Genomic DNA, 24,991 nt, shown 5'->3' with positions numbered 1-24,991 from the left:
AATTCACAAATGTCACCATAATTGAAGCTAGCAAATTTCACAGAGAACACTACACATGACATGGGTTCCACTTGAACAACCTTGGCAGAAGAGAAATTGCAAAACAGATATCACAATCTGTTGAGCAAAAGAAAGGCCAAAGCAGTCCTATAATACCTCTTAGATTTAAGGAACAAAACATAACTGTAAAAAACCTTGCACCCAATGCCAAAACGAGTGTAAACCATACAGGTTACGCCAACGAGGGTAGCATGTTAAATCCAGAAATTTTTTTTATGGCCAAGCCCCCTACCTTTGCAGAGACAATAAAAAAGAGCCAGCAGTGTCCAAATACATACAACTTCTCCATATACAACCAAAATGTGCAGTCAATAACAAACAAGCTTGCAGAAATCGAACTCCTATTCACAACAGACCTACAATATGTAAATGTCATTTGCATTACAGAATATTGGCTGAAACCAGACCAAACTAGCTCAGCTAGCATACCTGGCTACACATTAGCTTCCCACTATTGCAGGAAAAGCCAGAAAGGTGGAGGTGAAAGAAACTTCCACATGGGAAAAATATATTAAAAACAAAGATTCCAAGACTTACCAAGCGGGAAAGCGCCGGCAGACAGGCACATGAACAAAACACACAAACACACACACAGAATTACGAGCTTTCGCAACTGGCAGTTGCTTCGTCACGAAAGAGGGAAGGAGAGGGAAAAATGAAAGGATGTGGGTTTTAAGGGAGAGGGTAAGGAGTCATTCCAATCCCGGGAGCGGAAAGACTTCCCTTAGGGGAAAAAAAGGACAGGTGTACACTCGCGCGCGCACACACACACACACACACACACACACACACACACACACACACACACACACATATCCATCCGCACATACACAGACACAAGCAGACATATTTAAAGGCAAAGAGTAAGGGCAGAGATGTCAGTCGAGGCGGAAGTGCAGAGGCAAAGAAGTTGTTGAAAGACAGGTGAGGTATGAGCGGCGGCAACTTGAAATTAGCGGAGGTTGAGGCCTGGCGGATATTGAGAAGAGAGGATATACTGAAGGGCGAGTTCCCATCTCCGGAGTTCGGATAGGTTGGTGTTGGTGGGAAGTATCCAGATAACTCGGACGGTGTAACACTGTGCCAAGATGTGCTGGCCGTGCATCAAGGCATGTTTAGCCACAGGGTGATCCTCATTACCAACAAACACTGTCTGCCTGTGTCCATTCATGCGAATGGACAGTTTGTTGCTGGTCATTCCCACATAGAAAGCGTCACAGTGCAGGCAGGTCAGTTGGTAAATCACGTGGGTGCTTTCACATGTGGCTCTCCCTTTGATCGTGTACAGCTTCCGGGTTACAGGACTGGAGTAGGTGGTGGTGGGAGGGTGCATAGGACAGGTTTTACACCGGGGGCGGTTGCAAGGGTAGGAGCCAGAGGGTAGGGAAGGTGGTTTGGGGATTTCATAGGGATGAACCAAGAGGTTACAAAGGTTAGGTGGACGGCGGAAAGACACTCTTGGTGGAGTGGGGAGGATTTCATGAAGGATGGATGTCATTTCGGGGCAGGATTTTAGGAAGTCGTATCCCTGCTGGAGAGCCACATTCAAGGTCTGATCCAGTCCCGGGAAGTATTCTGTCACAAGTGGGGCACTTTTGGGGTTCTTCTGTGAGAGCTTCTGGGTTTGAGGGGATGAGGAAGTGGCTCTGGTTATCTGCTTCTGTACCAGGTTGGGAGGGTAGTTGCGGGATGCGAAAGCTGTTTTCAGGTTGTTGGTGTAATGGTCGAGGGATTCAGGACTGGAGCAGATTTGTTTGCCACGAAGGCCTAGGCTGTAGGGAAGGGACCGTTTGATATGGAATGGGTGGCAGCTGTCATAATGGAGGTACTGTTGCTTGTTGGTGGGTTTGATGTGGACGGATGTGTGCAGCTGGCCATTGGACAGATGGAGGTAAACGTCTAGGAAAGTGGCATGGGATTTGGAGTAGGACCAGGTGAATCTGATGGAACCAAAGGAGTTGAGGTTGGAGAGGAAATTCTGGAGTTGTTCTTCACTGTGAGTCCAGATCATGAAGATGTCATCAATAAATCTGTACCAAACTTTGGGTTGGCAGGCTTGGGTAACCAAGAAGGCTTCCTCTAAGCGACCCATAAATAGGTTGGAATACGAGGGGGCCATCCTGGTACCCATGGCTGTTCCCTTTAATTGTTGGTATGTCTGGCCTTCAAAAGTGAAGAAGTTGTGGGTCAGGATGAAGCTGGCTAAGGTGACGAGGTTCAACCAAACTGCCCTTGTCAAGGATTTACTGTCCTACACTCGTAGTCTCTGCTGGAAATATCACTTTGCCATGAAGAAAAACAATCCTGATCCCACTCCTAATGATCCAACTCCCCAAGACACTATCCAAATTGAACCTTGCCTGCAACAGTTCCGTCCTCCATCACAGCGGGACCCACCTCCTCTTCCTCAAAATCACCCTCTCCAAACCTTCCAGGAATTTCTCACTTCCAGCCTTGCCTCTCAATCTTTCTTGAAAAACCTTAATCCTACTCCCAACATCACCACAGCCGAATCCCAGCCTATCCGTGATCTGAAAGCTGACCGATCCATCATCATTCTTCCGGCTGACAAGGGTTCCACGACTGTGGTACTTGATCGTCGGGAGTATGTGGCTGAGGGACTGCGTCAGCTTTCAGACAACTCTACATACAAAGTTTGCCGAGGTAATCCCATTCCTGATGTCCAGGCGGAGCTTCAAGGAATCCTCAGAACCTTAGGCCCCCTACAAAACCTTTCACCTGACTCCATCAAACTCCTCACCCCACTGACACCTCGCACTCCTACCTTCTACCTACTTCCTAAAATTCACAAACCCAAACATCCTGGCCGCCCCATTGTAGCTGGTTACCAAGCCCCCACAGAACGTATCTCTGCCTACGTAGATCAACACCTTCAACCCATTACATGCAGTCTCCCATCCTTCATCAAAGACACCAACCACTTTCTCGAACGCCTGGAATCCGTACCCAGTCTGTTACCCCCGGAAACCATCCTTGTAACCACTGATGCCACTTCCCTACACACGGATATCCCACACGTCCAGAGCCTCGCTGCAATGGAGCACTTCCTTTCACGCCGATCACCTGCCACCCTACCTAAAACCTCTTTCCTCGTCACCTTAGCCAGCTTCATCCTGACCCACAACTTCTTCGCTTTTGAAGGCCAGACATACCAACAATTAAAGGGAACAGCCATGGGTACCAGGATGGCCCCCTCGTATTCCAACCTATTTATGGGTCGCTTAGAGGAAGCCTTCTTGGTTACCCAAGCCTGCCAACCCAAAGTTTGGTACAGATTTATTGATGACATCTTCATGATCTGGACTCACAGTGAAGAACAACTCCAGAATTTCCTCTCCAACCTCAACTCCTTTGGTTCCATCAGATTCACCTGGTCCTACTCCAAATCCCATGCCACTTTCCTAGACGTTTACCTCCATCTGTCCAATGGCCAGCTGCACACATCCGTCCACATCAAACCCACCAACAAGCAACAGTACCTCCATTATGACAGCTGCCACCCATTCCATATCAAACGGTCCCTTCCCTACAGCCTAGGCCTTCGTGGCAAACAAATCTGCTCCAGTCCTGAATCCCTCGACCATTACACCAACAACCTGAAAACAGCTTTCGCATCCCGCAACTACCCTCCCAACCTGGTACAGAAGCAGATAACCAGAGCCACTTCCTCATCCCCTCAAACCCAGAACCTCTCACAGAAGAACCCCAAAAGTGCCCCACTTGTGACAGAATACTTCCCGGGACTGGATCAGACCTTGAATGTGGCTCTCCAGCAGGGATACGACTTCCTAAAATCCTGCCCTGAAATGACATCCATCCTTCATGAAATCCTCCCCACTCCACCAAGAGTGTCTTTCCGCCGTCCACCTAACCTTTGTAACCTCTTGGTTCATCCCTATGAAATCCCCAAACCACCTTCCCTACCATCTGGCTCCTACCTTGCAACCGCCCCCGGTGTAAAACCTGTCCTATGCACCCTCCCACCACCACCTACTCCAGTCCTGTAACCCGTAAGCTGTACACGATCAAAGGGAGAGCCACATGTGAAAGCACCCACGTGATTTACCAACTGACCTGCCTGCACTGTGACGCTTTCTATGTGGGAATGACCAGCAACAAACTGTCCATTCACATGAATGGACACAGGCAGACAGTGTTTGTTGGTAATGAGGATCACCCTGTGGCTAAACATGCCTTGATGCACGGGCAGCACATCTTGGCACAGTGTTACACCGTCCGAGTTATCTGGATACTTCCCACCAACACCAACCTATCCGAACTCTGGAGATGGGAACCCGCCCTTCAGTATATCCTCTCTTCTCAACCTCCGCTAATTTCAAGTTGCCGCCGCTCATACCTCACCTGTCTTTCAACAACTTCTTTGCCTCTGTACTTCTGCCTCGAATGACATCTCTGCCCTTACTCTTTGCCTTTAAATATGTCTGCTTGTGTCTGTGTATGTGCGGATGGATATGTGTGTCTGTGTATGTGCGGATGGATATGTGTGTGTGTGTGTGTGTGTGTGTGTGTGTGTGTGTGTGTGTGTGTGTGCGCGAGTGTACACCTGTCCTTTTTTTCCCCTAAGGGAAGTCTTTCCGCTCCCGGGATTGGAATGAGTCCTTACCCTCTCCCTTAAAACCCACATCCTTTCATTTTTCCCTCTCCTTCCCTCTTTCCTGACGAAGAAACTGCCAGTTGCGAAAGCTCGTAATTCTGTGTGTGTGTGTTTGTGTGTTTTGTTCGTAAATAAAATAGAAAGAAACTTCCACATGGGAAAAATATATTAAAAACAAAGATTCCAAGACTTACCAAGCGGGAAAGCGCCGGCAGACAGGCACATGAACAAAACACACAAACACACACACAGAATTACGAGCTTTCGCAACTGGCAGTTGCTTCGTCAGGAAAGAGGGAGGGAGAGGGAAAAATGAAAGGATGTGGGTTTGTGTGTTTTGTTCATGTGCCTGTCTGCCGGCGCTTTCCCGCTTGGTAAGTCTTGGAATCTTTGTTTTTAATATATATATATATATATATATATATATATATATATATATATATATATATATATATATGTAAGTTTTGACCAGTTTGACCACTTAAATAAAGAAAACGATTTTCAGGCAACTGTAATTGAAATTCTAGAAGAAAATATACTTATAACATGTACCTATCGTTCTCCAACAGGCAATGTATTTATCTTCCTAAAAAACCTTGAAATACTCCTAAACAAACTTCACAAAAACAAAAAGGTACTAATTTTATGTAGTGATTTCAATGTTGATTTCCATTCTACAGGGCGTGTGAAAGGATCTCTACTGAATCTCACTAACTCATTCAGTCTTAATCCCACAGTAACATTCCCCACAAGGTGCAAAAATAACACCAAACCCACACTTGACCAGATATTTGTAAACTGTCCCTACCGCAGAGTCGAACCTCTGGACACAGGCTATAGTGATCACTGTGGCCAAGTCGTATACCTTACAAATGTTCTCCCCTTAGTCTGTAACAACAAATACACAACTATAGTAAGAAACTAAAGCAATGAAAACATGAAAATCTTCCATGATACCTTAGCTGCAGAAACATGGAACAAAGTATATGAAGCAGACGACAAAATGGAATCATTTCTAAACACATTTCTATATCACTTCGATATTGCCTTTCCTCTTAAACTCACATGCGCCACATAAAAAGAACCCAATAAGAAGCCATGGATAACAACTGGTATAAAGATTTCCAGCAGAAGGAAGAGAGATCTGTTGAAGTATCTAAAAAATAAGAACACCATTCCCACCCCATCTCAAGAAAGACATATCAAGCAACATGTCAAAATCCTTAAAAAAAAGTCATAGCACCAGCAAAGCAAACAGCAAATGACAACTATGTGGCAACATCCTCAAGCAAAACGAAGGCAGTGTGGAACATCATAAGGAACGAATGAAATCAACAGCCATGTAAACATGAAAACACTATCCTGATCCACACAACACCAGAGTTATTAATCCACAAGAAATTGCAAATATTTTCAACAATTACTATGAAAATACCGTTAAAAATCTGTTACAAAGCATCAATAAAACGACATCCAACAGACAAAACAAAATAACAACTCCTGTAGAATCTATATTCTTCTGGGAAACTAATCCTGAAGAAATTGTACTAAGTGCAAAGTACCTCAGGAATAAATTCTAATCTGGAATTGATGACATTCCAGATTTTATCATCAAAAACAGCTTAAACAAAATAGCTCTCCCACTCTCAAATGTGTACAACTCATCGTTGATGGCAGGTACCTTTCCAAAATGCATGAAAGTCGCTAAAGTCATCCCAATCTTTAACAAAGGTGAAAAACTCAATGCAGAAAATTACAGACCCAGATCACTGTTACCTCTGTTTGATAAACTTTTGGAGAGATTAGTTCACCAAAGACTAATAAATTTTCTTGATAAGAACCAGATACTATCTGATGCCCAGCATGATTGCAGAAAAAACAAATCCCTGACAACTGTCATATATGATTATTTACACTCTACCCTAAGGCTCTACACAAAAAACAAAAAGCAGCTGAGATCTTCCTAGATTTGTCCAAGGCATTTGATGTCATAGACCACAAGGTTCTTCTCAACAAACTGGAGTCACATGGCATCAGAGGCACCACACTAAACTGTTTCAGCTCATACCTGACAAATAGGAAACAAAAAGTGTCAATAAAACATAACAACCAAGGACATATCGAGCTACAAGAATAATGAACAAGGCAAAGCCAACTGATAGCTGCGGTCCTCTCTTCCAAAAGTTGCTCATCCTACCCCTTGGCAGCCTTTATATACTATAACTATGCAAATTTGTAAAAAGTAATATTACAAAATTTAATAAAAATGTAAATGTCCATGACTATGGTACTAGACAGAAAATGAAACTCCATGTTAAAGAAAAGCGTACCTCTGCCTTTAAAAACTCTCCCTCCAACAAAGGTATTAAAACATACAATAGCCTGCCATCAGAAATAAAAAACAGTAAGTCTCTGACAGTATTTAATAAAAAATTAAAATCATTCCTATTTCATCATTGTTTCTACAGTGCAAGCAAATTTCTGCTGCACATGGGTAAAAAGAAACATGAAAAAAATTGCAACAAAGAATTTTGTAAAGAGTAAAACATTAATGCAAGTATATGCAAAAATCTTGCATCTATACTGTATGCTGCTAAGCAAATTAAGAGCAGAAAGAATATCCAACCAGGTACTGTTGTGTATATGTGTGAGAGGAATACAATACTAAAATACAAATGTGTAACTGAGTAGGTAATTTGTGTGTTCATAACTTCTTAGAAAATATGTATATAAGCTCATGTTTGTGAACTTTTGGCACATTACTTCATGCCAGTAAATTATCATAATGTCCAACATCAAATGTATGTTTGTGCATCACCATGTGCATGTCATGTACAGTATTGATTCAGAGAAAATTAAATACATAGAAAAATAATGTCACTATTGTATATTTTTATATGCTGTCTGTATCACATAAGTGTATTCTGGTATGTGAAGTATGTACCACAACATTTTAATTGCCTGTAATAAGCTGTTTATTCACTTGTGGGTATTTCTACTTAGTAAGATAATTTAATTATTGTATGTTATTTATATTCGGTCTGTATCTCTTACATGTATCCTGCAATGTGTAATATGTACCTCCATTGCCATCTCTCATCACACACCACCTATTTTTTACATTTTGTCTATATATTATATATGTATTCTACTATGTGAGTTATGTACCACTAATGTCATCTCTCATCATACACCTTCTTAACATAATTTTCCAATTGACTTGTCCTATATCATGATGTGCTTTGCTGAACAAAATGAATGATCTACAGGACCAATAATAAAATAAATAAATAAATAAAGATCGTGACAAGAATGTCAAAATCAATAAAGATTGGATTTAATTGTAAGATACAAATCTGGACTTACATTTCTTCTAGGGCAAAAGTCTTGTAAATTGTCAGTGCATTTGTATCAATGTTTCAGTTAATAAATATCAATTAAAACCTTGCCACAACCAGTAAAAAGACCAGCTGAGAAAGATGAGAAAGGAGAGGAAGGAATTTTAAAAATATTGATTAATTAATTAATTTTAAAAAATTGGTTCTGTTTGTCCAGCTGATAGCATCCAGTAAATTTCCACGCCTGTGTTACAGGTGAAGACAGTCAACAGCTTGAAAGCTGGGTGATGACTGAGTCCTGAAGACAAAGAAGGCGAAATAACTATTTTCAGCAGCACTTGACTTGCACTGGGCGGCTTCAAACACTGTCTGTCCTCTATGTTAGGAGCACATGATCTTATAGACAGCTTCGTGACAGGGCATGTAGGTCTTCAGATTCTTGGAGATCTACACCTTAATGCGACACGGTTAGAACTAAATGGAACATCACTTACATTGCTACAATCAATATAAATTCCCTGATAAAAACTGGGAAACTTTAACAGATAGGCAGTTCTGAACAACAAGAACATCAGTATATCAGCCCTCCAAGAGATTTGAGTCACAGATGAAGCTGCCATGGAATCTCAGGTCAGGAATACAGAATATATTACAAAAACCTGGGAAGAGAGTTATGAAGGATACAATCTCCCTGGGGAATTGTTTTGGTTTATACCACAACTGGGTTACAAGCATACTTGATTTCCCCTCGTCCAAAACCCAAGCCTTGGTAATATCCTTCGGATCCAACAGTAGAAGGTACTCTTTAGCTAATTCCCATGCATCTACCAAATACTCTAATAGGAAAAACCTAGATATGGCACACCAGAACTGGGATACCTTTTTCGAGGCCCTGAAAAGGTTCCGTGACACCACACAGCTATACTGCTAGGAGATTTCAACACCTAGTTTGGAAGAGAGCAGAAATATTGGAAGACTGTTGGCGTATATCCCACCAAAATAGAACCAAAAAGAATGGTGAATGCCTCTACACCAAATATGGGCTATTAGTGACATCCACAACCTTTAAACATCTACTGAGGAAGGTCAAGAAGTGGCACAGCAATGGTACGAGGATGGTTTGAAAATTTCTCGGAACAGAATAGAAAAAAGTACTTACGTCAGTGAATTTTTTTTTTTATTTTTCAATTTAGTCTCCTTGTAGGTTAATGCACTTGGTCCAACGATGTTCCAGTACCTTGTTCCCATCTTGAAAATGAGTTTCCTCCAGGCCTGCAAAATAGTTGTCAACTCCAGCTATCAATTCTTCGTTTGAAGTGAATCTTGGTCCACCGAGAAAAACTTTCAGTTTTGGAAAGAGACGGAAGTCTGACAGAGCCATATATACACTTCCATATGACATCTGGCAAGTGTGAGCAATTTCATGCACTTTCAATCAGCGATCCTCCATGACCATTTTGTGCACGTTTGCAATGATTTCTGGAGTAGTGACACATCTTGGCTGACCACTGCGTGCAACATTATCTAAGTTCTACCGACCAAATTTAAATTCATTTGTCCGCTTGGAAACAGTTGAATAAGAAGGAGCAGAGTTCCCCAGTGTATTCTGGAAATCCTCTGCTTTCATACCTTTCTTTATAAAGCACTTAATCAGTGCTTGAATCTCAATTTTTTCCATCTTCACAAATCACTACGTGGGAACAACAACACAGAGCCATGTCACCGCCACAGCTCTCTTCCAAGAGCACTGACATGGCATGTGTTTACAGGCAACAGTCCAATGAATATCAAGTGAACAACTTGTTGCACTAGCACTGACCTCTCATGGTGATTCAGAGAACTTTTCAAACGACCCTCGTATGCCATGCTCAGTGAATTCCAGATCAACCACATAGCAGAAGGCAGAACCACTGAAAATTAGGAATATCAAGTTACTGAGAGAAGTTAACATTGTTTCACAAGCTGTGCATGGTCCAAAATCGAACAGTGACCCAAATATAGAAAACATTACCTTTACTTCAGGTCTATGGTGACAAATTTTTGTCATCAGACTACCAGCTTCAGTCTAAAATGACCATCTTCAGATCTGAAGATGGTAATTATTGACTGAAACCGGTAGTCTGATGACAAAAATTTGTGACCATAGACATGAAGTAAAGGAAATTTATTTTAAGCTAACATTAATCCCGATCACTACCTATCACTGATCAAGAGGAATCTAAAACCACTAAAAATGACCAATATTATACCAATGGAGAATAAGAAGATATCTATATTTGACACCATGAAATTTAAAAATGATAATACTAGCTACCAAGAGAGAGTGAATCAAAATATCAGTAGAATGAACAACTCTAAAACTGGGCCCAACTAGGGATGCCATCACAGCAATAGCTCAAGAGACAATCCTCAGTAGAGCTAAGAGGAATAATAAGCCCTGGTGGTTCACAGACTGTGATGATGCTTTAGAGGCCAGATGACTAATATAAGTCAAATGGAACCAGCATAAAATGAAGCCAACCTACAAGCCTTTATTCCACACAGGAAGACCATAGTCAGCATCATAAGAGGGGCAAAGAGGAAGTACAGTAAACAACTGATTCAGCAGGCACAGGATAATATTAAAAGGAACAAGTCTGAGACCTATAAAAGGATCTCAGACAACAGACAATCCAGTTCTCGCCTGGTACTTTACATCTTCAGCAACCATGTGGATGACTGTGCCTCAGTGATAGCAAATGAACGAAGACCCTTGCTGACTATTTCCAGAATATTCTAAATGTCAAAGAACCTACTCAACAACTCCCATTTGGAGAGGCCATTAACCCCTAAACTGAGGACATCCTGCATTCCACATAACAGGAAGTCAAACAGATCGTAAATCTCCTCAAAAATAACAAAGCACCTGGGGAAGATGGGATAGTGGCAGAAATGCTGAAACTAGTCAGAGAAAATACACAAACACAGGCATATGTATACAGTAATCCTGGAGATATGGGCTAGCAAGAAACTCCCAGTCACATGGACCTCAGGTGTTATTACCCAGTTCACAATAAAGGAAACAATATGGACCCCCCTAACTGCAGAGGAATATTGCTCCTTGCAGTCATGTACAAAATATTTACCAAGATCTTCAAACCCCTCGGAACAAGACAACTGGACAATGAGTAGCAAGAATATCGAGTAGGTTTCAGTCCACTGAGATCCTGTATTGAACAAATACAAAATGTCAAGACCATCCTCTAATAAACAAGAAATGAACCAGACAGTGGAAAGCTACCTTTTTAGGCTTCCAGAAGTACAGGGGTGAGGCAAGGAGACAGTACTTCATGTGTTGTTTACCCATTTTTTGGAAAAAAACCATCAGAGAATGGACCAGATCTTACCAGCAAACACTGGATTAAGATGAGAATCAAAGCAGACAAACAAAGGATTTTATGCCTGACTTTTACTGATGACCTCACTTCACATGCAAGAGGCTTCTATGCAAATCCCAGAATTGTTTTTAGTGGCTGAGATAACAGGTATATTGATCAACCATCACAAGTATTAAAAAAACCCCTACAGTAATGCTACCAAACATATCAAGAAAAAAAACCAAACCGTGTGGTACCCTGGGGAATGATTTTAAGATGGTCTCAGTGAAACAGTGGCCCTGAAACAATGGAAAATCGAACTAGATAGAGCATATTATGCTTGCAGAAAAATGTATCAAACTAAGGCTTTATAACACAGTAGGCAGCCTGTCAGTTCTCTATGTAACAAAGTGCCTATCCCTAGCTAAGAAGATTCAAATATGGGGCCTTGAATTACAAGAAAGGAAATTCTGCAAAAGATGATGCAATCAAGGATGGCAGACAATGGTACAAAGCTAACAGCAAACCCTACCAACACCAAGAAAACTTCACTGATGCCATCAGAAGGTGATGATTAGCTTTCTATGGCGACTCATACAGATTGGACCCCATAGGCTGTCCTGTAAGACTTTCATGTTAGTCATCAAGGATAAAGTCACTGGGTGCCTAAGGATCAGATAGAGAAAGACTATGCAAAACTTCATATTAGGCCAGACACAACAACTAACAAGGGTGACTACATTTAACTAATAAAACCAGACCCTTCCTAAAATTCCTTATAAAAGTTAACTGCCATGCGACCAGGAAATAGTCTGAGGAAGGCAAGAAGATTTCAGCAGGAAATTGAAGGAATATACTGTCAACAAGAAAACAGCTACTGAACTGACCAAGAACACCAGAAGTAACAGAGAAGAGCAACTCAGTAAAAACATGAGGCATAGGTGGCCCAAATGAGTTAAAAAGTCATCATATTTTAGATGAAATAAATTTCTTACAATGATGTATTTCAACTTCCTAAATTAACTGTGATACTTCAATTACTTCAGTAATTTCCAAAAAAGTTTCAAAAAGTAGGTTGACCAATTCTCTCGTGTATCAGATTTCATGGGTTAGTTCATGGAAGCTACCACAACGAAACCTGTTATGCAACTGCAAAAATGAGGTGGTTCTGAATTCCAACGAATTTTAGTAATGCTGTGATTAATATCTCAAAAAGAGACAGTAGATATGAAATTTTTTTCACATGAAGATAGCTGATAAAGTAAACGTAACTAAAAGAGATCAGTATCAAAAGAGACAAAAAATTTTAAGCGGTTTTATGTATTACCTGAAAGTGTCATTATGTTACATCAGAACCAACTTTTATGTCATGAAATTCTACAGAATTATATCACAGTTTTCTTGTTGAAGGTACAGTTTGCCTGTAGAGTGCTGTAAGCAAATGCATGTATGTGATTGAACAACATTTTTTTTTGTGTTATTTGCCAGTAATAAACAGTGGCATTCTTTCATCTAATGCAAACATACACCATGCAAAAGAAACAAACTTGAAGACAACACTAAAAAACATGAAGACGAAATACATAAAGATGGGATGAGAAATATGATACTGTGGGAATTTAACAGAGTACTGAAGGACATAAGAACAAACAAGACCTGTGGAGTAGAGAATATTGCCTCAGAATTATTGAGATCCTGTTTCACCTGATATACAACACATATGATACAGGTGAAAGGCTCTCAGACCTCAAGAAGAATGTAATAATTTCAATTCTAATGTAAAGAAGGTAGGCACTGACATGTGTGAATATTATCAAATCATCAGTTTAGTAAGTCACAGTTGCAAAATACAGGCAAAATTTATTTAGAAAAGAATGAAAAAGCTGGTAGACGCTGACGTTGCTGGAAGGTCGGTTTGAGTTCTGGAGAAATGTAACAGGCAAAGCAATACTGACCTTACGACTTATCTTACAAGATGGACCAAAGAAAGGCAAGCTTACACTGATGCATTTGCAGATTTACAGAAAGCTTTTGACTGATACACTCTCTGAAATTCTGAAGGCATCAGGATAAAATACAGGGAGGAAAATTTATCTACAACTTGTACAGAAACAAGATGGCATTTATAAGTGATAAGATTCATGCACAATGGGTGAGGGGCAGCTTCTTTGATTATTAATCAAAAATACCTCAGATCCCTGGTTCGATCCCAGCTACTGTTTCACTTATGAATAAAAAATGATTACTAATGATTGTCAAAGACTTCTGGTAGAAGGAGTTACCCTTGTTCTGCCAGTGGGCTTCTCAAAGGTGACAGCATAATGGACAGAGGTTTGACACACTTCTTTGTTCTTGGGATGAGAAACTGTCCCTCAAATAAGGAAGAGTCAGCAATAATCAACGGCCTGACAATGCTAAACACAATGGAAATCATAGCGTTGAAGAAACACAATGTGTAACTCAGGGCATGTGACTTGTAACTGAAAAAGCATCATCATGACTCTCTCCCCTGGCAAAACATTCAGGATTAGTACCCTATATGAATCTCTAGGTGGAGATTTTCACGATTCAGCAATCAATGCAAGCGTAATATTCTTTGAGCCAGAACATGAAATGTGATAAGTCTAAATGTCATAAAGCAGCCAGAAAATCTGAAACAGGAAATTTAAGGGATTAGCCTAGTTAAAGAAGGTGTGAGTGAAATGAAATGGAAGGAAGATAAGGATTTGTGAGCAGACAAATATAGCATAATATCAACAGCAGCAGCAGGAGATGTTGTAACAAGGGTAGGATTTCTCAATCTAGGAAGGTGTGGTGGGGGGGGGGGGGGGGGGGGGGCGGAGGGGGGAGGGAGGGAGGGAGAGAGAGAATTATTCTCATCAGAATTGACAACAAACCAATGCCAACAACTATAGTTCAGCTATACATGCTGCAGCATAATCAGAAGATTAAATGATAGAGAAAGTATATGAGGATAGAGGAAGTATATGAGGATACTGAACATACAATTCAGCATTTAATGGAAAATGAAATCTAAAACGCATGTCTGACTGGAGCACTGAAGTAGGGGAAGGCATAGAAAAAGGGTTACGGGAGAATATGGGCTCAGTAGTAGGACTAAGACGTAAGAAAGAACAATTAAGTTGTGCAATACATTTTAGCTAGTAACTGGAAATACACTGTTCAAAAATCTCAAGAGCTGGAGGTAAACTGGGAAAAGACCTTGAGGCACAGAAAGATGCCGGCTGGATTACATCATGTCAGACAGAGATTCTGAAATCAAATACTGGATTGTAAGGCCAACTCAGGAGCAGATACGTATTCAGAGTGCAATCTAGAGTAGACTGAAGGTTAAGAGGATTGTAAAGAAGACTCAGTTTAGAATGACATGGGAGGAATAATGAGGTGCATCAAAAGATCTTTAAGGCTGTAGGTACTGCAGTAATGGATGCCACGAAAGGCAGTGCAGGATGAGGAATGGACAGCTCTAAAAAGAGCAGTCACAGAAGTTGGGCACACTAATGTAAGTACAAGGAAGGTAACTGTGAAGAAACCTTGACAATAAAAGAAATACTTCAAGTGTTTGATCAAAGTCAGGTGTACAAAAATGTTCATGAAAAGACAGGAATACACAAATATAAGCCACCTGCAAATTAAATAAACAAGAAATTCAGGGAAGCAAAGACAAAATAAATGCAGGAAATATGTGAAGGAATTTAAAAAGGAAATGGTTATCACAAGGACTGATTCAGTATCATGAAAAGCCAACATCACCTTAGGCAAAAATTTAAAGCAAAGGTGTTAACATTAATAGTGCAACATGAACTCTACAATAAATGCAGACTACAGAATAGAATAGAATAGAATCTTTATTGTCACATTACATGTTATATACAATCATTTGATTCAAACATCAGTGACTTGTCAACGAATAATTCTGACTACCTAAGTATACCTTAAAACAAGATACATTAAAATAAAGTATATGGATGCTCCCAGTAGCACATAACAACATAAAAAGATAATTTGATGTTAGATTTGATTTGTTTCTTAAAACTTCCACTAAATAGTGGATATGAGGAAACAATACATTGAAAGATATCTCTGAGAGGGAAGTACTGTCTGTTGACACAACGTAAGAAATGGGAATTGATACAGAAGCCATAAGGGATACTGTATGAGAGTCAAGAGTTTTACCCTGCTTTGGAAGACTTGCTATCAAATAAGGCAGAAGGCATAGATAACATTCCTTCAGAATTTCAAAAATGTTTAATGGAAGTGACAACCAAACAACTATTCACTTTGTTTTGTAGAATCTATGAATCTGAAGACATACCACCAGACTTTCAGAAAAATATCATCACCACAATCCCAAAAGCGGTTTGGACAGATAAGTGGAAGAATAATCAGTGTGATGTTTCATCCATCCACATTGCTGACATCAATTAATCAATAATATACAGAAGAGTGGAAGAGAAAAATTGAGAATAAGTTAGATGACAATCAGTTTGGTTTTAGGTAAAGTAATGGCACCAGAAAGGCAGCTTTGATGTTGTGCCTAATAATGGAAGTAGGACTAAAAAAATAAATAAATCAAGACACTTTCATACAGTCTGTTGACCTAGAAAAAGCAACGGATAATACAGAATGGTACAAGACTTTAAAAATTCTCAGGAAAATAGGTGTAAGCTATGGAGGAAGATGGGTAATACACAATAAGCACAAGAACCAAGAGGAAAAATAAGACCGGAAGATCGAGAACGAAGTACTCAGATTAAAAAGCACATAAGAAAGGGATTTTATCTGTCACACCTACACTGAAGAAGCAATGAAGAAAATACAAGTTAGGTGCAGGATTGGGATTAAAATTCTGGGTGAAAGGCTGGCAAAGTAAAGATTTGCTGACAACATTACTGGCCTCTGTGAAAGTGAGGATGAATTGCAGGAGCTGTTGAGTTGAATAGTCTAATGTGCGCACACTATGGATTGTGAGTAAACTGAAGAAAGATGAAAGTAATGTGGAGTAGCAGAAATAAGATCAGCAATAAGCTTGAAATCAAAATTTGGAACCACAAAGTAGCCAAAGTGAAAGAGTTCTGCTACCTTTGAAGCCAAATAACACACTGCAGGCAAAGCAAGAACCACTAAAAAACCACACTAGCAGAAGCAAGGAGGACATTCTTGGCCAACAGAAGTCTACTGGCATCAATCATCAGCCTTAACTTGAGGAAATTTCAAAGAATGTACAGCAGTGTTTGGAAGTGAACCATGGACTGTGGGAAAACCAGCAAAGATGTGTATCACAGCATTCAAGATGCGTTGTTATAGAAGGTTGATGTACGAGGCATGTATTTTAAGTGAAGTCCATCTGAACATAAGTACATAAAAAAAGATTATTTCAAAAAAATAGATTTATTTTCAGAAAGTACATACTTCACTCTGTTTTTCGACATAGTTGCCAAGTTTGTTCAAACATGTATCATACCTCTCAACCAGTTTTAAAACACCCTCTTCATAAAAACTTGCTGCCTGCTCCGATAAACAAGAGTTCACAGCCATTTTCACATCATCATCATCATTGTAATGGTTGTCACTGAGGTATTGTTTGAGGTGGAGGAACATATGGTAAGCGCTCAGTGCAAGATCAGGACAGTAGGGTGGGTGGTCTAAAACATCCCAGCCAAAACTGTCCAATAAATCGCGGGTCTGACCTGCAGTGTGAGGTCTTGCTTTGTCATGGAGAAGGACAATTCCCTTTGTCAGCAAGCCGAATCTTTTGTTTTGAATGTCTCTGCATAGCGTTCTCAGGGCTTGGCAGTATGCTTTTGCATTGACAGTGGTTTGTCTTAGCATGAAGTCCATGTACGAAGCACCATGCCTATCCAAAAACACAGACACCATGATTTTGCACTGGGACAGAGTCTGTTTGACCTTCACCTTTACAGGCGAGTGTGTGTGTCTCCATTTGATGATCTGTTGCTTCAATTCGGGTGTGATAAGCGAAACCCATGTTTCGTCTCCAGTTACGATCTGACTCAAGAAGCCGTCACCTTCTTTGTGATAACAAGTCAAGAACTTCATTGCACACTCAACTCTTTGGTTTTTGTGGTCCTCTGTTAGAAGTTCTGGGACCCAAATGGAGCACAGTTTCCTAAACTTTAGGTGTTCAGGAACAATGTTGTAAATCACTGATCTCGATATGTCATGAAATTTATTTGAGAGACCTGCTCTTGTGAAGCGCCTGTTCTCATGAATCCTCACTTCAACTGAAGCCACCAAATCATCTGTAATCAAAGAAGGGCGACTGGAGCGGTCCTCACCATGGACACTGTCATGGGCATCTTTGAATTCTCGTATCCACTTACACACTTTGCTTTCACTCATAACAGTATCAACATACACTTTGCAAATCTGTCAATGAATTTCTGAAGCAGACAGGTTCCTTGCTGGCAAAAACTGTACTGAGTGAACCTCACATGCGACAGGCGAGTTGATAGTCTTAAACATTTTGAAAGCACAGAATAGAACCATACAGGTTAGCTACACAGCTGAAACTGAGGGCAGTCTTTCCCCAGGCATGCCAGTACACGACGAACATGCTCGATGTGGTTTGCGTGCGATCTACTAGTGTCTACAGGAAAACGGACTTTACTTAAAAAACACGCCTCATAAATTAGGTGTACAGATAATAAATGAGGAGAAAACATTGACAAGCTGGGAGAAATGATAGGACATGTGTTTAGGTATCAAGGAATAACTTCTATAGTACTTGATGGATCAACAAAGGGTAACAAGAAAACTGAAATATATGCAACAAATAATAGAAAACATTGGGTGCAAGTGCTACTCTAAGATGAAGAGGCTGGCGCAAGAGACAAATTTAGAGCAGGCAGTATCAAACCAGCCAGAAGACTGATGACAAAAGAAATATTCCTTTGCTTCTGAATCTTGGAGAAGTGTGTCAGTCCACTGATAGATTAGATTAGATTTACTTTCATTCCAATTGATCTGTGGTGAGGAGGTCCTCCAGGATGTAGAACATGTCAGAATTTTTTGCTGTCAGCATCAACATAGTGATAACTTGCAACAGTTCCCCTTCCAATGGAAACGTTGTTGTGAGCATACCAGCTATCTCACAGGGTAATAACCAAATTAGTGACAGTTTATATTCTACTTCTGTGCCGCACTTACACATTTACTTAGACATAACTACTATAGGATTACACAGATGAAGACTAAATCCACGAAAAATTTAATTTTCATTTTGTCATCCAGGAAGAAAATTTTAAAAATTATATTAATAAAGAATATATCAATGTGCAGGCTGCAGCATTGCAAATATTGCCAGTAACACTGATGCTTTTTCTGGTGGAGGGATGTCAGGTATTTCAATATATTATGTTAATTGTATTTCAATAATTCCAACAAATGTTTTGTTTTCTCTGTTTCACATGAGTTAATGGACCCTAGCAATACAGTATCAGCTATCTCAACTGACACGAATCTTTGCAGTGAACGTCACAGTGATGTTTTAGCCAACAGCCAGTGAATCCAAGAAGCCACATTGTTAAGACCCTTGTAGCACCTGATTGTAGTAATTAAATAAAATGGAATGTAAACATTTTTTAATTGGACAGGATAACTGATGTTATGAAATGGTTTATTTTATTTTTCTTATAACTGACAAAAGAGAATACTGTCTGTCATAGAATATTGCAGTCATTGTATTACCTGTTAGTCATGTAGGAGGAATTCAATAAACAGTGAATCAGGAAGAATTTTAAAAATAAATCTGAGGCTATGTTCATTTTTATTAATTTTACCTTGGCTATAAATGAAATGTTGGAATTTTAACACACTAAGGCAAAAGTAATTAATACAAAATAAATTTTATATTTCTGGAGAACGTGACCTGTGAATAAATAAGTGTAAAATAAGTGACAGCTATCTTTGATTGAGTCACTATGGGAGGGGAGGGGAGGGGAGGGGAGGGGAGGGGAGGGAGGGGAGGGAGGGAGGGGAGGGACGAGTGTCTCTATGAAACGAAATTATTCTGAACATTTATCATCTTCTGCAATGCAATGTAAATACTAACCTTCAAAACTGAAGAACTAAGATATCAGCACAATGCACCAGATTAATAAATTTGTTACAAATAATAATTATGATTTGTGGGGTCCTCTCTTACCTGATAAGTGTGATGTGTTTATAGTCATCGAAACTTCAGATGTTGATTAGCGAAAATAATTTTGATAGGACAATAATAATAAAAGCAACAGATAAGGAACAATGCAAATGCACATACAAGTCAACATCTATCATTTGAGGCAAAAAACTATTCTTGTTATGACATTATTTTTGCATGAGAATCAAAGTTCCTTTATATTTCATTCAAATTACTTAGCTGTACTGATAAAGTAAAAATGCAAAACTGATGGCTTAATAAAAATCAAAGAGAACAGTCTTATTACCTGTATGTTTCCGCATATGCCTCACCAGGTCCTTTGGATATGGTGTTGTAAATTTACAGTTAACAACAGGACATGCGTGTTTCTTTTTTGTACGATCTGAATACACTGAGGATGGATCAGGAGCACTGTTTATGTTATTCTCACTTAATGTCTGGTAGTCCTCTACCAAAACCACATCTGAGTCATTGTGAATAATGATGGTCCCTTCTCGCTCTAATTCTCGACAGTCATTTTGTTTTGTACAAATGGTGCCTGACTGACATAACAGTTTACTTGTTCTACTAACAGGATTATTTTTATAACTTTTGGAACTTTCATCACTGATGTTGTCTAATGGATCCGATGGTATTATGATCTCACAGCTATTTTGTGGTATTTCAATACTTTCCAGTTCTGTTGTTACTTTTTCTTGCACATTGAAATCGTTTTCCTCAATGCCAAGGTTCAGTAGTGTGCCTGGAAACAAAAAGGTGCCTCCATTAGTTATAAAGTTATATCCCTATCTAATTACACACATCCACAAACCAGCATTATTTTTTTTTTTTTTTTCAACACAGTGTTTGCCACGTTTAAGTCAATGGAAGGCCCAAAAATTAAAATGACAATAAAAGAATAGTCATTTAATACACATTGTGAATTTAATGCACCAGATGATAATTAATAAAGTGTTCACTTAATGTGTTCATAGGCTAAATAAATACAACACTGGAAAATCCATGATGGAATATAAATAGCTATATGGCAAGAGATTACTACTCATTTAACCAGGGTGGCAATGAGCAGCAGACAGGCACTTAGAAACATCAAATAGGAACTGGATTTTAGGAAATGATTTCTACCAGGAAGCACACAAAGACCACATGCACACAGCTACTCACTTCCCTCGAACTTTAGCATGAGTGAAAAAAGAAGGGCCCTGGGGGGCATGTAGCTAAAAAGTTTCAAATTTGATAGTAATATCAGTGAATAAGTAAGTGCAGATATTTGCTGTTTTATTTCATATTCTGTACAGTCATACACTTTTTTCTCATTAGATAACTTTCATTTCAATAGCTGCTTAAAAAATAATATTTTAAATCATTTATCTAATGTACCACAAACTGGCATGCAATTTTTAAATTAAAGAGTTGCATGAAATGTGCTAATCCAGGCAACAATGGAAAAGTAATTATTATTATTAGTCCTTTCCTGAAGCTCCCAAAGTATTGTCTGATTTTGTATATTAGATAAAATGTGATCCTTAAAAGCCCTGTTTCTATGCGGTCAAATAGCACCCAAGTAATTTTCTAAAAGCTTTATTTGTTTGTTTGCCAATTGTACACTGAGCAAAAAAAAAAAAAAGTGTAACTTTTCCGATGTTCCGTAATTGTCCCCCATTGTGACAATAATTTTGAAAATTGGCTCAAAGGTGCCTACAAGCTTCCTCTCTAATAGTGCAAAACCAACACACCCTGCAACATCACCCTCAGGCTCAGTGACACTTCAAACAGCAAGATGTCGATACATTCGAAGTAAAGGCCACAGCTCAGAAGTTCATGTGAGGTCTAAGGTGGCTTAATGATATCATATTGGCACCAAATTTCACCACAATTCTGCCCATGCCATCACAGACATGTCACATGATGGGAAGATCTTACCCATATTTCACCATTTCTTTTGCTGCCTCTGCAATGGAGATCAGAACCATGAGTGACTCCCATGTTGAAATCATGCATGTTTGAGACAAGCCACCACTCAGGCTCGACACAAAAAGCTTTCAGGAGATGGCACAAAGGATGTCAATGAAACCACCCCTTAATTTGAGGTGTTGATTTCCACATGTTACACTGTCGTAAACAATAGTTCACAGTGCGATGAGCAACAGGATGACATTCTTGCAATATTCATCCCTGATGACACTGCCCACACGATTCAACTTTAAGCTAAGGACATAGTGAGGCTGCAACCCCACAGAACATAATATGACCCCTGAGTATGACTGCAATTTTTGCTCTGGTATACAGGGTCAAAACACTAGAGACTCTTCAAAACACTTCAACAAAATTTGAAAGTGATATGAACCAGCAAAGGGTATTCATGCTTTCTCAGTTCTCCTGATTCATGCCATTCTGTGGCATGATCAACGATGGATGCAAAACTGACACGAGTTTGAGTAAAATGACAAAAGGTCCCTCTAAGACCCCCTCGCCCACAATTCAGCAATTCCCTTGGTGCCACCCATGCACTTTTGTTGATGTTACAAATGTAGCTGTCAGAGATTCTGACACCCATTCAGCTGAATGGAGCCTCGTGGCTTTTCTAGAGGTTGTGGGCATGCAACTCCTTTGACACCCATTAGGTGGGATTTCGAAAGAGTTGCCTGTCATTTCATCAACTTGGATGAAGTTTTGTTGTACAAGGGATAGTCATAAAGTTTTAATTATAAATTTGAAAAATCAAAATGTGACCATGAAACTTGGTGATGGTGTTAGTAGCTCCCTATATATTTAACCTTCAATCTGACACATTTTTCATATTGGTGAATGACTTGGCACAGACCTTCGTTGTAGAAGTCTGCATTTCGACTGTTCAAAAAATGCTTCCATCTAGAGAATCAGCTCACTGCCATTCTGATAATTCCAGCCACACAATGGTTTTTACTTCCAAGGAAAGAGGAAGAAGTCACTGAATACCGTCAGGAAAATAAGAGGGAGTGACTGTGCAGAATGAGCTAGAGCACTGTCATGGAACAAAAGCATCCCCCTGGACAGCTTCCCATAACATTCCATGTTGACTGCCTCCTGTTTACTCATCTGATGATTTCGGAAGTACACTCTGGTGATGGCTTGTGTCTTATGAGTGCAATCTATTAACACCATACCATGGCAGTCCCAATGAACCCTAAGTATCATCCTGCCTAATGACGGTAGGATCTTCACCTTTTTTTAACAGTGGTCAATCCACGTTTCCACTTGCTTCCTTTGCTCCTTTGTCTTATGTTCATAGTTATACACCCAGCATTCATCCATGCTGAATAGGCTGCTAATGTCATCTGGACTGACCTGACACTGTTGTAATATTTCCACTGCTGCCTCTGCCGGTCAGGCTTTCAGAATGGGTGTGGGCAGTTGTGGAACACAGCTGGCAACAACCTTTGTCACACTCAAAATGTAGTGTGGAAGATCATGAAAACTGATCTGCACTTTTTCCATTAGCACTTCAATTGTGATAAGTTTGCCTTACGGCACTAGGGCATCCACATCTCTTGCAATACCCAGTTCTTTTCAGAGATATGGTCAGGCACTTTGTTATTTGTCAGTCAGAACTGTCTGATCACACTATAACTGTCTGTGTTATCTACTATGGTGCACTACACTTCACCAACTCAGCATCATTAAAGTGAAGCACATCTTGTTGGGTGGCATTTTCAGCAACTAAATCTTTCAGTTAACTCTTGACCTTAGTTTCGTGTTGGCCATTCATGGTAACAGAAAGATCATTAGTTGTTATGCTCATGTAGAATGCAGCACAGTGGCTGCTTTCATAGATGACCCTGCCTTTGATAGGGTAGGACATGCTAGTGACAGAACTGGTGTAGGTGGCAGGTAAACCACAGAGATTACCTGGAATAAGAACTCAGCCAGCTGTTAGATACATCTACCTACAAACCCTGTCACAATGAACCCATTCTTGAAATCCAGTAGCATCTTAAATCCTCAAATCCTTAGGCCCATCCCAGAACCTCTATCCTGGATCCCCCCCACACACACACCAGTCCCTGTATTCCTACAATCTACATGCTTCCTAAGGTTCCTAAACCCAACCTCCCAGGATGTCCCACTGTAGCTGGTTGCTATGCACCCACCCCGAGAGTCTCTGCTACTGTGGACCAACACCTTCAACCTGTTACCTACAATCAATCTTCTCATATAAAAGATACCACCATTTCCTCCACTGACCCTCCACAGTTCCTGTTCCTTTACCACCAGGAGCCCTACTCGTAATGGTCAATGTCATCTTCCTCCACAGTGACATCCCCCACATCCATGGCCTTGCCATTACCGACTGATTCTAAAGATACATCCTCCTTCCTTGTCACCATAACCAACTATATCATCACCATAATTGCTTCTCCTGTGCAGGCACAGGAATTATTTACAGACGAATGGAAAAACTAGTAGAAGCCCACCTCGTGGAAGATCAGTTTGGATTCCGTAGAAATACTGGAACACGTGAGGCAATACTGGACCTACGACTTATTTTAGAAGAAAGATTAAGGAAAGGCAAACCTACGTTTCTCGGATTTGTAGACTTAGAGAAAGCTTTTGACAATGTTGACTGGAATACTCTCTTTCAAATTCTAAAGGTGGCAGGGGTAAAATACAGGGAGCGAAAGGCTATTTACAATTTGTACAGAAACCAGATGGCAGTTATAATAGTCGAGGGACATGAAAGGGAAGCAGTGCTTGGTTGGGAAGGGAGTAAGACAGGGTTGTAGCCTCTCCCCGATGTTAATCAATCTGTATATTGAGCAAGCAGTAAAGGAAACAAAAGAAAAATTAGGAGTAGGTATTAAAATCCATGGAGAAGAAATAAAAACTTTGAGGTTCGCTGATGACATTGTAATTCTGTCATAGACAGCAAAGGACTTGGAAGAGCAGTTGAATGGAATGGACAGTGTCAACAAAAGCAAAAAGGGGATAATGGAATGTAGTCTAATTAAGTCGGGTGATGCTGAAGGAATTAGATTAGGAAATGAGACACTTAAAGTAGTAAAGGAGTTTTGCTATTTGGGGAGCAAAATAACTAATGATGGTTGAAGCAGAGAGGATATAAAATGTAGACTGGTAATGGCAAGGAAAGCGTTTCTGAAGAAGAGAAATTTGTTAACTCGAGTATAGATTTAAGTGTCAGGAAGTCTTTTCTGAAAGTATTTGTATTGAGTGCAGCCATGTATGGAAGTGAAACATGGACGATAAATAGTTTGGACAAGAAGAGAATAGAAGCTTTCAAAATGTGGTACTACAGAAGAATGCTGAAGATTAGATGGGTAGATCACATAACTAATGAGGAAGTATTGAATAGGATTGGGGAAAAAAGAAGTTTGTGGCACAACTTGACCAGAAGAAGGGATCGGTTGACAGGACATGT

General features: G+C 39.9%; 1 protein-coding gene across 3 annotated transcripts in view; it reads right to left on the bottom strand.

Moving 5' to 3' along the window:
* The window catches only part of LOC126271857 (zinc finger protein 239-like), a 260,845-nt gene that overhangs the window by 177,835 nt on the left and 58,019 nt on the right, over window positions 1-24,991 (bottom strand). For all 3 annotated transcript variants that reach the window (XM_049974191.1, XM_049974192.1, XM_049974193.1), the window contains exon 3: window positions 19,862-20,317. In XM_049974191.1, the coding sequence (XP_049830148.1) occupies window positions 19,862-20,317 (456 nt within the window). The remainder of the gene's footprint in view (window positions 1-19,861; window positions 20,318-24,991) is intronic.

The sequence above is a fragment of the Schistocerca gregaria genome, chromosome 5 (genome assembly GCF_023897955.1).
Source record: "Schistocerca gregaria isolate iqSchGreg1 chromosome 5, iqSchGreg1.2, whole genome shotgun sequence".
Taxonomy (NCBI): Eukaryota; Metazoa; Arthropoda; class Insecta; order Orthoptera; family Acrididae; genus Schistocerca; species Schistocerca gregaria.
This window is presented reverse-complemented; position numbering and strand designations above follow the sequence as displayed.